At 42.1% G+C, this 14,185-nt stretch overlaps 1 protein-coding gene across 5 annotated transcripts in view; it reads left to right on the top strand.

Annotated features, from left to right (window-relative positions):
• Positions 1–879: 879 nt before the first annotated feature.
• LOC127574321 (transcription factor E2F5-like) overlaps positions 880–14,185 on the top strand; it is a 32,320-nt gene continuing 19,014 nt past the window's right edge. For 3 of the 5 annotated variants that reach the window (XM_052023236.1, XM_052023235.1, XM_052023239.1), the window contains exons 1-5: positions 880–1,187; positions 7,928–8,037; positions 11,927–12,090; positions 12,641–12,682; positions 14,112–14,176. In XM_052023236.1, coding sequence (XP_051879196.1) covers positions 1,026–1,187; positions 7,928–8,037; positions 11,927–12,090; positions 12,641–12,682; positions 14,112–14,176 — 543 coding nt within the window. In that variant the 5' untranslated portion in view covers positions 880–1,025. Of the gene's footprint in view, positions 1,188–7,927; positions 8,038–10,895; positions 11,363–11,926; positions 12,091–12,640; positions 12,683–14,111; positions 14,177–14,185 lie in introns of those variants that run through there. The other 2 variants (XM_052023237.1, XM_052023238.1) reach the window with 2 other exon arrangements.

Here is a 14,185-nt window from a genome sequence, read left to right as displayed (position 1 = left end):
CAAAGCTTAAGCTGAGCCTCAGAACACTATTTCCCAAGTGTGGGGAAAGTAAAGGGAACTATGATTCGTTTAGCCATACAGAGAAATTCTCAATTTTGAATATTCTGAACAACTCAGTTACACTACCCATCTGTTCTGTCAGCCACCTCCTGACTGGAAGACTCTGGTTCCCACATGTTTCAATAGCCATCCCAGAACCCACAAAACCCGACTGGAAGCAAGTCATATTCAGTCCCAAGGTACTGCCCTGAAAAGATGACACTACTACCCAAAGTTTCATAAATCATTAACACCTATTATTTTGTCAAGTATTTTGCCAGACGGACAGGGTTAAGACACCCCAGAAGGTACATAGTTGTCACCCAGCTGTTTGAACTTCTCGGCAACATCGAAATACAGTTACGTAACGTTATGAAGTGACCTGAATCACTTCACAGGAGCGTTTCAGCAAAACTCGGCACCGTCATATTTAGTCAGTTATCAGTGTCTATGGGGTGTTTGGGGGGGGGGGGCAAAAAAATGTTGGAGGGACTCAGCGGGTGAGACGGTAACTGTGGAGTTTCCCGCATTCCTCCAGCAGTTTGTTTTTTTTGGCCCCCCCCCCCCAAACACCCCACCCCAACACACACACCCACACACAGCACCACCCCCAAACACCCCGTAGACACTGAAAACCGCCTCAATGGGACGGTGCAGAGTTTTGTTGAAACGCTCCTGTGAAGTGATTCAGGCCACTTTATAATCTTGTAACTTTACACTTTTGTAAAGTGGCCGGAAGTTAACCAGCAGTTTGTTTTTTTTCGGTCGAGTTTACACCGCCTGCAGTTCCTGCTGGGAAGGGCCCAGCGGGAGCTGGTAGCCGCGGGCCGTCCTTGGCACCTGCTGCCCACACACATTGCCCCCGCCCCGGACGGTTGCCACGGACGTCATTTCCTGGATTTTTAAACTGCGGACGGCGCGCCCCGCGGCTCTTGATTGGCTGCTTCTGCCGCTGCTGTTGTAACGTCACACGGTGGTCTGCGGCGATGGCCGAAAGTGGCGGTGATGCGAGCCTGTGGAACGGCGGCGGCAGGGGCCCGGGCCCGGGTCCGGGTCCGGGCCGGCACCAGAAGAGCCTCGGGCTGCTCACTACGCGCTTCGTGTCGTTGCTGCAGGAGGCCAAGGACGGGGTGCTGGACCTCAAGCAGGTCAGGTCGGGTCAGGCGCAGGGCGGGGGCGGGGCACCCTCGGCAGCCAGGTGTACCCGGCACCTGGCCCCACCGCCGTGCCCCCTCTCCACAACTCAGGGGGCCGAGCTGTGCGAACAACTTCTCGCCAGCGACGTCTTATTTTGCTTTTGTTCGCACTTGTGCTGCTAAATTGGCTGTTTCGTACCTGCTGGCGGGATGCTAATCGTTGCAAACCGCAGGGCTCTTCGAAGGCGTGTCAGTCCTTTCAGTGCCATACTTAGTAGGATCGGCATTCTCTGTGTTACTGCAGGAATAAACATTATAGTTAACGTGAGAATCATGTGTATCACCAAAAATCTGTACTGCTGGAAAGTAATTAGTTGAAGGTCAGCACTGTTGAATAACAAATATAAATAATATAGAAGGTAGTGGAGGGTTGTAAGCCTTTGTTTTCTGGCTTCCAGAAATTACTGCCTTTTAAAACCAGATTCATTAGTGTATAAGATTTTTATACCTTGGTACTGTTTGAAGTACACAATGTTACAGAAGAAAACATTTGAAAGGTGTGTAATTAAACCCACTGGATGATGTATCCTAGATATTATGGGTCACCAAGAGTTTGTGGCAAGAATAGTGTTTAATTGGGAGGATTCAGAATAGAATTTTGTAATTGTGGAATCTGGACAACTGGTTACCAATTTCTGGCTGAGAAGGGATAGAGTTCTTTTTTCCCTTGATGCCCATTTACTTCAGTTTTACCAGGGTACCTTATTGTCAGACTTAGTCACATGCTGCCTCAATATCAAAGGCAGTCACTCTCACCTCACCTCTTCAGTTCAGTTTGTTGGTCCACATTTAGACCAAGGTTGTGATGATGTCTGGAGTGAGTGGACCAGGTGAAACACAAACTGTGTTTTGCTGAGCAAGTTATTGGTGAGTAAGCGCAGTTTGATGGAACTGTTAATGACATCTTCCATCACTTTGATAATAAGAACATAATAAGAAAGAAGCGGTAGTTCATTTGTCCCCTCAAGCCTACTCTGCCGTTCATTAAGATCTTGGCTGATCTTCTACCTCAAGACAGTTCTCTTTCCACATCACTGTTGATCTCAGTTTTGAATGCAATCAGTGATGTAGTCTTCTGGGATAGATAATTCCAAAGATTCACCAACCTTGTAAGTGAAGAAATTTCTCCTCATTTCAGTCTTCAATATCCTACTCCTTATTCTGACACTGTGAGCCCTGGTGTAAGGTTTCATCTAGGGGAAGCACCTACCCTGTCAAATCCCCTAAGAACTGTGTATGTTTCAATGAGATCATGTCTCCCTTTTCTGAATTCTATTGACCTATACTTTTGGTGGATCATCCACTGCCACTTCTGGCACTTTCAGTCCAATGACACCACTGAGCACATTTTGTCCTTTTCAAAGTATATTCCCTCTATCAAATCATCTACAGCCACTCCCAATACTTCCTTTTCCCAAAGCACCTTCCCAAACAAGTATAGGGGATGCAAATATGAACTCGTTCACTGTCTCTCCTCCCATCATCCAAGGCTCCAAATGCTCCAGATGAGAAAAAGTTTTACTTTATTACTTTACTGTATTCTTCACAAAGCAGTCCATGCCTTACTGAGAAACACAAACCCTCGTCAGATGGTCACATTGAACACCTGCAGTTAGTCCACAAGCATGTTGTCATTTGAAATTTCAATTCTCCTTCCCATTCCTTATTCTCTTCAAATGAAGCTGTGTAGAAACTAGAGGGACAACGCCCCTTTTGTTTGGGTATTTCCCAGCATTCTGAATATAGCAGTGGGCTGGATTGCACTGGCTGCAGTACCAGTAACTACATTCACTTCCCCATTGATGCACCAGAGCGACAGAAGCACAGAACATGCTGAAGGTCAGGTATTGACTTAGCTGAATTCACGCTACACTGCTGGACCACACCATATTCAGCAGTGATTTCTGATCATCCTAAACTTAAGGGTCAAGCTCCAAGACCTAGGCTTCTGTACTGCCCTCTGCAATTGGATCCTTGATTTCCTCACTTGAGACCACAGTCAATGCAGATCAGAAGATTCCTTTATTAGTCACATGTACATTGAAACACAGTGAAATGCACCTTTTGCGTAGAGTGTTCTGGGGGGCAGCCTGCAAGTGTCGCCGTGCCTCCGGCGCCAACACAGCATACCCACAACTTCCTAACCCACATGTCTTTGGAATGTGGGAGGAAACCGGAGCACCGGAGGAAACCTACGCAGACACACAGGGAGAACGTACAAAATCTTTACAGACAGCGGCAGGAATTGAACCTGGGTCGCTGGCACTGTAAAGCGTTACGCTAACTGCTACACTACCGTGCCCTCATCCTCATCTCCTCCTCACTGACCATCAATACAGGTGCACCTCAGGGCTGCATGCTTAGCCCCTTGCTCTACTCTCTCCATACCCACGACTGTGTAACTAAGCATAGCTCCAACGCCATCTACAAATCCACTGATGACACCATTATTGGCAGAATCACAGATGGTGATGAGGCAGCATACAGGAGTGAGATGGGTCAACTGGTTGAATATTGCTGTAACAATAACCTTGTGCTCAATGTCAGAAAAACCAAGGAATTGACTGTGGACTTCAGAAAGCAGAAATCAGGCAAACATGCACCAATCCTTATTAAATGGGTCTGTGGTGGAAATGGTGAGCGGCTTCAAGTTCCTGGGTGTCAGCATCTCGGAGGACCTATCCTGGGCCCAGCATGTAGATACAACCGTGAAGAAGGCACGTCAGTGTCTCTACTTTCTTAGAAGTTTAAGGATTTTCAGCATGTCATCAAAGACTCTGACAAACTTCTACAGTGGAAAGCATTCTGACGAGCTGCATCACGGCCTAGAATGGTAACTTCAATGCACAGGAGCATAAGTGTCTGCAGGGAATAGTGGAATCAGAATCAGATATATTATCACTGATGTATGACGTGAAATTTGTTTTACAGCAGCAATACAGTGCAAGACATAAGATTACCATTAATTACTAAAATAAATAGTGCAAATAAAAGGAATAAAGAGGTTGTTTGTGTTCATGGACTGTTCAGAAATCTGGTGGCAGAGGGGAAGAAGCTATTTCCGAATTGTTGAGCATGGGTCTTCAGGCTCCTGTACCTCCTCCCTGATTGCCATAAGGAGAAGAGGGCATGTCCTGGATGGTGAGGTCCTTAGTGATGGATGGCACTTTCTTGAGGCACCTCCTCCTGAAGATGTCCTCGAGGGTTGTGCCCATGATAGGGCTGGCTGAGCCTACAACCTTCTTGCAGACTTGCAATCATGTGCATTGGAGCCTCCATACCAGTCAGAATCTCTCCACTGTACATCTATAGAAATTTGTATGAGTTTTCAGTGAAATGCCAAATCTCAAACTCCTAATGAAGTAGAGCTGTTGGTGTGCCTTTCTCGTGATTGCATCAATTTGTTGGGCCTGGGAACTTGAAGCTGCTCACCCTTTCCACCGCTGACCCCTCAATGAGGACTGGTGTGTGTTCTCCCGACTTTCCCTTCCTGAATTCCACAACCAATTCCTTGGTCTTGCTGACGCTGAGTGTGAGGTTGTTGTTGTGACAGCACTCAACCAGCCAATCTATCTCACTCCTGTATGCCTCCTCGTTGCCATCTGAGATTCTGCCAACAGCATTGGTGTTATTGGTGAATTTATAGATGGTGTGAGGTGCGCCTGTGTTGCTTGTCAGCAAGGAGACGTTATTACTGATCCACACCAACTGTGGTCTCCCAATAAAGAAGTTGAGGATCCAGTTGCAGAGGGAGGTACAGGTTTTGTAGCTTGTTGATTAGTATGGGGGATGGGGTGGGGTGGGGTGGGGTGTGGGGGGGGGGGATGGGGTGGGGCTGGGAAGGATGACGTTGTTGAACACTGAGCTATAATTGATAAACAGCAGCCTAACATTTTGTGGTTGTCTAGGTGCTCCAAAGCAGAGTGGAGAGCCAGTGAGATTGCATCTGCTGTAGACCTGTTATGGCGGTAGGCAAATTGCAGCAGGTCCAGGTCCTTGCTCAGGCGGGAGTTAATTCTACCCATGACCAACTTCAAAGTGCTTCATTATGGTAGGTGTGAGTGACACCAGGTGATAGTCATTGAGGCAGCTCGCCCTGCTCTTCTTCAGCACCAGTATGATTGCTGCCCTTTTGAAGCAGGTGGGAACCTTAGGCCACAGCAGTGAGAGGTTGAACCTGTTTTTTGAACGCTCCAACCAGTTGGTCCACACAGGTTTTCAGTACCCAGCCAAGTACACCGTCGGGTTCTGACGCCTTGCAGGGGTTCACCCTTTTGAAGGATGTCGGCGTCCGAGATAGAGATCACGGGGTCACCGGATTCCATGGGGACTCGCACAGGTGCAACCCTTTCAAAGCGTGCATAAAATGCATTGAGCTCGTCAAGGATTGAAGCATCACTGCCATTTATGCTGTTAGGTTTTGCCTTCTAGGAAGTAATGGCATGCAAACCTTGCCACAGCTGTCGTGCATCCGATTGTGTCTCTAGCTTCACTTGGAATTGCCTTTTTGCTCTCACAATGGCCTTCTGTAGGTCATACCTGGACTTCTTGTAGGATTCTGGATCAGCGGTCTTCAATGCCACAGATCTAGCCCTCAGCAGACTGCGAATCTCCTGGTTCTTCCAGGGCGTCTGGTTTGGGAAGACTAGGTATGTTCCTGAAGGCACACAACGCACTCATGACTCAAGAATCAGCCAGTTCCATCATGGGTACAGCTTTCCCCACCATCGAGGACGTCTACAAGAGACGATGTCTCAGGAAGGCGACATCCACCATCAGGGACTCGCACCATCTGGGCCATGCTGTCTTCTCATTGCTGCCATCAGACAGGAGGTACAGGAGCCTGAAGACCCACACCTCAAGGTTCAACAACAGCTTCATTCCCACTGCCATCAAGTTGTTGAACTGACCTAAAAAAACTCTAACACTATCTCGGACTATATTTCTTTCTCTGCTTTCACCTTGCACTAGTGTCATTATGTTTATTTTGTCGTATAAGTTATGTATACTTTGTTACTTTCAGTTTATGTTAACTTATGTTTATAAAGTACTGTGCTGCTGCTGCAAAAAGCTGATTTTCATGGCATTTATACCCTGTGTATGTACACCTATGACAATAAACGTGAACTTGAACGTACGTTTTTCTGGTCCTTCAGATTTCCACTTGCTATGGCTGCATATCTACTGCAGCCCCTTTCATATGAATGGGGTTACTGACTTTCACTAAAAAAAAGATAAGCAAATCTAAGTGATTTGATTTTCTTTAAATAAATATTGTTTTTACTTAGAAGAGGTATTTCAAAATAACTTTTTAAAATGTTTTATTTATCATTTTAGTTGCTACCAAAATAGAGGGTGCAGAGAAGATTCACTAGGATGTTGGCTGAGATGGAGCACTTCAGTAATCAGGAGAGAGTGGATAGTTGGGTTGGTGTTGCTGGGAGCAGAGGAGGCTAAGGGGGGACCTGACTGAGTATACAAAATTATGAGGGGCATTGATAAGGTAGATAGTAGGAAACTTTTCTCCATTGGAGAGTTGTCTTTAAAAGAAAACTACCAGGCATAGGTTTAGGGTGAAGATTAGGAGATTTAGCAGGGATCTGAGGAGGAACTTTCTCACCCAGATGATGATTGGAATCTGGAACGCACTCTCTGAGGGGCTGGTGGAGGGACAGGCTCTCAAAACCTTCTTAAAGGCTTTATATGGAAGAGCACTTGAATTGCCAGGACACAGAAGAGTGCTGGTGAAAAGGGATTATTAAGAAGGCTACTTGATGACTGGCATGAACGTGGTGTGCAACATGACTCCTGTGATTCTGTGACAGTGAGATATTTAGTGAAAAAGATCTTTCACTAGCATGAGCTGCCAGATTTTCATCAGGGAAATCTGGGGACATGGTTTCATTTGGCTGCCCGCGGCCTATATGCCATTTGTAGACCACGCTGCTTTGCAGAATGGCTAGAGCAGCATGGTGTCCAGGACGTTAGGTGCTGTGGAATCCTGCAGGAGGCAAACACAAGATATGGACTCGGTCAAGCACAATTCAGCCCATTAAGTTCTACAAATCACAACCATTGCTTACATTCTTTTCCAGATAATTGGTGTTGCTAATCATTTATTTGTGCAATTGCTATTCTCTTTTACTTTGGACAGTTCTGAGATACAACTCCAGCCTTCCAGCTGATTACAGATCTTCCATTTTGTTTTCCCCACTTCACCCACCCACTCCACTTCCCTGCTTCTGTACTTGTTTAAAGCCTTTTGTATCCCCTAACCTTTGCCAGGTGTGAAGCATTAACTGATAATATGAAGGGCACCTTGATATAATTTACACATTGTACTGTTGTTAAGCTTATTGTTCTGAAAATGATAAATATATTTCTTTACAGATGCTGCCCAACCTGCTATTTCCAGATCTTCTATTAATATTTTTATTATTTGACTTATCTACAGTCCACACCAAGTTATTTTGCAATTCATGTAAGAATTTGGGTGTGTGTGGATTTTACCATATTAAGCCCAGTGCAGATCTTTTCTTTATTATTTTTCACTTTGATTTATATTTGGGTTTCTAAAATTTCAATATGTATTATGTTGTTTTCTGATAAATACTTTCCTGTTGAAATCATTTCAGTGCTAAGTGAGCCTTTAAGTACTTCTTGATAACCATGTTCTTAATATTTATTTACAGGCTGCCGATATACTTGCAGTAAGACAGAAAAGAAGAATCTATGACATCACCAATGTATTAGAAGGAATTGGCTTAATTGAGAAGAAATCAAAAAACAGCATCCAGTGGAAGTGGGTTAAAGTAACAAAATATATTGTATATTATAAATATAGTCATAGAGAGACACAGCAGGGAAACAGACTCTTTGACCCATCAAGTCCACTACAACCATCAACCACACATCTCCATTAATCCTACATTAAACCCATTTTTTTTATTCTCCCCACGTTCCCTTTAACTACTCCCAGATTCTACCACTCACTGACACACTAGGGGTAATTTACAGTGGCCTATTAACCTATCAGCTTGCGCATCTATGGGAGGAAACTGGAGCTCTCCGGGGTCACAGGGGGAACGTCTAAACTCCACACAGACAACACCCGAGACCAGGGTTGAACCTGGATCTCTGGTGCTGTGCGGCAGCAGCTTTACTGGTTATGCCACTGTGCTGCCCCTGTTGTTCCAGATTTGGACTCAGAGGGTATAGTTTGCACTTTGCGCAGAAATTGGAAATGTAAACTGTGATAAAGATAGGACCAGTGCATGAACAATAAGATCTACGTGGACATTGTCTTTTAAGATAACAAGACAAGTTAAAGTTTTTAAAAAGGAAAGGAATATATTTAAGGCTTTATATTTATGAAGTAAAAAGCAAGGATGTTAGGCAGGTTATCTGTTTGAGCATTGGAACCAGGCTTTAGGAAGGATGTCAAGGGCTTCGACAGAGTTTAGAGAAGATTTACAAGAATGAAATAGGAAATGATGCTGCCTGATCTACTGAGCGTTTCCTTCATTTTAGATTTCCAGCATCTGCAGTATTTTGCTTTTGGTTGCGAAATGGCTGTGATAGATTGGGGAGTGTTACAATCTATACAGTGGATAGCCAGTGGCAAGCATTTGAAGACTGCATAGATGAATTACAATGATCACTCATCTCTGTATGGTGCAAAAATAAAAGAGGAAAGGTGGATTTCAAAAGATGTTAGGGATAGTATTAGATCTAAGGAGAAGAAATATGGAAAGGCCAGAAAAGTAGCAAACCTGAAGATTGGGATTAGTTTAGAATTCAGCAAAGGAGGGTTTGATTAGGAAGGGGAAAATAGAATGTGGGAATCTTGCAGAGAACATAACTGTAAAATCTTCAGAAGATATGTGAAGAGAAACAAAATTAGTAAACACAAATGTAGGTATCTTGCAATGGGAATTTATAATGGGGAACAAAGAACAAGCAAACCAATTAAATTCATATTTTGGTTGTCTTCACAAAATAGGATACAATTTTGAACACAGTATCTAGTGAGAGGGAGAAACTAAATGAAATCGGTATTAGTAGGGAAATGGTACTGGGGAAACTGAACGGATTAAAGACTGAAATCCTCAGGGCCTGATGGTCTGCATTCCAGAGTACTTAAGAAGTAGCTGCAGAAATAGTAGATGAAGTGGTGGTCATTTTCTAACATTCTTTAGAAACTGGCACAGTTCCATCGGGTTGGGGATAGCTAATGTAACCACAGTATTTCAGAAAGGAGGTAGAGAGGAATTATAGACTGGGTCACCTCACATCAGTGGTGGGGAATATGCTGGAGTGCATTATATACATAAAAAAATGCAATAGCAGGGCACTTGGAGAAGAGTGACAAGATTGAACAACGTCAACATGTATTCATGGAAGGGAAATCCTGCTTGACAAACCTAGATTTTTTTGATGATGTAGCTAGCAGAATAAATAACCAATGGATATAATGTATTTGGACTTTCTGAAAGCTTCTGATAAGGTCCCACATAAGAGATTCACATGCAAAACTCAAGTTCATGGGATTGGGGTAAAATGTTGATATGGATAGAGAACTGGTTGGCTAACAGGAAGCAAAGAGCAGGAATAAATTGGTATTTTTCTGAGTGGCAAGCAGTAACTAGTGATGATCAGTGTTGTGACCCTGGCTATCCACGATATATAACAATGATTTGGATGAGGGAACCAAATGTAATATCTCTTAGTTTGCAGACAACGCAAAGCTGAGTGTGAGGGTAACGCTGAGTAGGATGCAGAGAAGGTCCTGGTTGAATTGAACAGGTTGAAGGAGTGGGCAGATACTGTATAATGTAGATAAATATGAGGTTATCCACTTTGGGGGGAATAATAGGAAAGCAGATTATTTCCTGAATGGTGATGGATTGTGAAAGTTAAGCTGGAATGAGACTTGGGTGTCCTGCATACCAGTCACTGAAGGTTAGCGTGCAGGTGCAGCAGGTGTTTAAGAAGGCAAGTAAAATGCAGGTCTTCTTAGGGAAAGGATGATGTATAGGAGCAGAGAACTCACGTTGGCATTGTTCAGGCCTTGGTTAACAGTGCACCTTGAGCATTGTGAGCAGTTTTGATTACCTTATCAGAGGAAGGATGTTCTAGCTATGAAGGGAGTTAAGCAAAGGTTCACCAAAGTGATTTCTGGGATGCAAGGACTGGTGAATGCAAAATGTTTGGGTCAGTTAGGCTTGTATTCATTCAAGTTTGGGAGAATGAGAGGGAATCTAATAAAAATCTGCAAAAATCTTACAAGACTGGACAATTTAGATGCAGGAAGGATGTTCCTGATGGTTGGGGAGTCCACACTCTAAGGATAAGATGTAAGCCATTTAAGACAGATTAGGAGAAGTGGTGAACCTGTGGAATTCTCTATCACAGAATGCAATTAAAGCCAAATCATTAAACATCATGAAGGAGATAGATATTTTTCTATGAGCTAGAGGGATTAAGAAATATTGGGTGAAAGCTGGAACAGGGTATTGAATTTGAATGATCAGCCATGAACATATTGAATGGCAGAGCAGACTTGAAAGGCCTATACCTGCTCTTTTGTGCATTTCTATAACCTGAATTTGTTCATGTCTTTTGAAGATATACTTCTTCAATCCCTGTGAAGGCATGTTATGTTAAAACTAGATGAAGTTAGATTTGATACAATTCAATGAGCTGCTTTATTTCACAACAAGGTTTATACATTGAGCACAGGTCGTAATCAGATGCTCTTGATTCAATCAATTACCTTCACATAATATGAAAATATTGACGTTATATGTACTACTTTAATGGATTATATTTCTTAAACAGAGTAATGTGCATTCTTTTCAATAGTAAAGGGCAGAGCATCTTACCTGCTGATTCTGCCTTTGTGGCACTTTGCCACCAAACTACCATCTCCTTTGGCTATTCTTTTATTTTTTTAAAAGCCCGATTACAGTATCAACCTTTGGTGAAATCTGACTGTCCCTGGGAGTAGAATCTATCGGTCTGACTTGACAGTGACTCCTGCTAAGTCAAATGAATAGAATTGTTGCAGCAGAAACATGAACATTCTTTGCTTCAAGGATGCTGATTCAGACTTCCCACCTGAACATGTAAATATCAACCATACTGTCCTGTGGATTTAATTTATTGTTGCTGAGTTTAACTTGGTCGTATCATTTTTGATGTGATTCATCTGGTGTCAGTGTCAAGAAATCCTAAGATATAACAAATATTTTCTCCATTTTTTCCTCCATTTTCTCTAGTTTGCCAAACTGTCAAACTTGTTTGCCAAATTGCCAAACTTGATCTGTTTGAAATACATAAGTTAATCAGGATCTTTGAATAAGTGTATACATCTTATTCAGATTAACGGGTGATTCTATTCTGATTGCAATTTTTTATTTGATTTATTAAACAATATTTATAAATGAGCACATTGTGATTATTTTTCCTCCATTAGGTGTTGCAGGATTCAATACACAAGTATTATGTGTAACTAACATTTGTTTATATTTTAGACTGTTAATGATGATGTTAATTTGAAAACTTTTTTTCTAATACAAGAAAAGTGTAATTATACATTTCTATGTTGAATGAGGGCACACTTTTCACAAATATGGCAAAATCAATGATCTGCTGCACTCTGGGTACATAATTTATTTTTCTTTTAATAGGGGTGTTGGTCCTGGTTGCAATACTAAGGAAATCATTGATCGATTGAGATACCTAAAGGCAGAAATTGAAGAACTGGAAACAAAGGAAAAAGAACTAGATCAACAGAAAATGTGGCTACAGCAGAGTATTGAAAACATAACGGACAGTACACATAATAATAGATATCCTTTCTTGATGAGTTAAATTCCGAATTAATGAGGTTTAAATTGATAGAGATTAATATTGTATCTTAAATTATGAATTCTAGATTCATCTGAGATCTGAAACAAATTAGGAAACTAGTAATATAACAGGAAGATACTGCTCAAGTCTACTTGTATCTTAGTTAAAGACTTGGAGTGGCACAGCTAGTAGAGCTGCTGCCTCAGCATCAGTAACCCAGGTTCACTCCTGACCTCCTGTACTATCTGTGTGGAGTTTGCATGTTCTTCCTGTAATCGCGTGGGTTCCCCCCCCTCCAGTGCTTCAGTTTTGTCCTACATCCCAAAAACAAACTGGTTAGTAGGTTATTTGGTCACTGTAAATTGCCCTAATGTAGATAGATGGTAGAATCTGGAGGGAGTTGATGGTAATGTAGGGAGAATAAAGAAGGATTAGTATAAATTGGTGCTTGATGGTTGGAACAGAGTTGGTGGGCCATACAGGCCTGTTTTCATGCTGTATTGCCCTGTGACTATGATTATCATTTATCATTCTCCTTATCTGTTTTACATTGGCATATACAACTCACGAAGATGTCTGCAATTGCTTTCAAGGTTTGATAATTTTCTGCTGTCTATTCTGAGAATGCCAATCTCTTCTCCTTTCACCTGCTCTACCTCCCACCAAACACTATTTACATTCATTTAACATGCTCCCAGGCATCTGGTGGTGGCTCCCTGAAGCAATGCCATGGTGATAATAGTCCAGGAACCACTCCCTTTCCACACACTTTTGAGGAGATTCATGATCTTCTCCTGAACATCTCACCTATAGTGTTGCACCTGCATGTAAGCAGTTTTTTGGCAGCATACAGGAATCGAACCAGTGTGAATGTTAACAAAATGAATTGCCAACATACTGTGCTGTTTATTTTGATAACTTAGATCCCTTTAGCTAAATTTTTTGGTATGTTAGTAAGTGATCTCCAAGACTTTCACCTTTGTGGGCTACAAAGGTTTTAACCACGGGAACCATACAAAAATTTGGCATGGTAGTGTAGTGGTTAGCACAACGCTATTACAGCGCCAGCGATCGGGGTTCAATTCCCACTGCTGTCTATAAGAAGTTTGTATGTTCTCCCCGTGACTGCGTGAGTTTCCTCCGGGTGCTCCGGTTTCCTCCCACGTTCCAAAGACGAACGGGTTGGTAGGTTAACATGGGTGTAATTGGGCGGCGCTGGCTCGTTGGGCCGGAAGGGCCTGTTACCATGCTGTATAAATAAAGTTTTATATTATTTTTAACAATTTGTCTAAATCTTATCAATACTTGTAGTTTTAAGGTTTTTGCAATAATGAGGCATGGGAAATTTTTTCCAAGCTTTTCAATTCCACAAAGTTTAAATATGACACATTAGTAACAAAGAAGTTTATTGGCAAATAGAAAAAGGTACCTGGCTTTTAGATCTGTATTTTCAAGAGCTGCAGTTTAAAAAGTCCAATAATAATATATTGCATTCTATCACAAAATATTAAGTCAGGTTTAAAATGAAATTTCTATGCATATTTAAGTAGTTTCAGGAAATTGGGTCCAATAGCTCACATTGGAGAAATGGAAAAGCGCATTGCTTTTATCTGTTTCCTTGAAGTACTGGCAGAAGTTGTTTTTTATTGGATGGCTCTTAAGAATCTGAAATAAAAAAGTAATAGTCTTGCAGAGAAGTACTCGAATCCTCCTTTAGTTCACAGATGATTTTGCTTTTGGGAAATTAAGAATTCATTAATGTTAAATTGACAGATAATGTCAATATTCCTTCTGATTTTTGCAAGCTATCGGGATGCTTTAAATGTTTAAAAATTCCTGTGATGTTCACAAGGTTCTTGTTGTCTAAGTGGAAGTTCTCAATCCTTTGTGGAGAATGAGTTATTTCAAGTAACCATGTTTAATGTACCTTTTTAATCTATTTATGTAACCATAGTAGAAACTTGATTCAGACACTGAGTTCATAAGAAACAAAGTTCTAATCCATTAGTGGTTTCATAACAGGTGATACACTTCTCGCCATCCAGGCCCCTTCTGGTACACAACTGGAAGTTCCAACTCCTGAACTGGTATGTTTC

This window comes from Pristis pectinata, chromosome 9, assembly GCF_009764475.1.
Source record: "Pristis pectinata isolate sPriPec2 chromosome 9, sPriPec2.1.pri, whole genome shotgun sequence".
Classification (NCBI taxonomy): Eukaryota; Metazoa; Chordata; class Chondrichthyes; order Rhinopristiformes; family Pristidae; genus Pristis; species Pristis pectinata.
The sequence above is the reverse complement of the archived record's forward strand: the minus strand, read 5'-3'. Positions and strand labels throughout refer to the sequence as shown.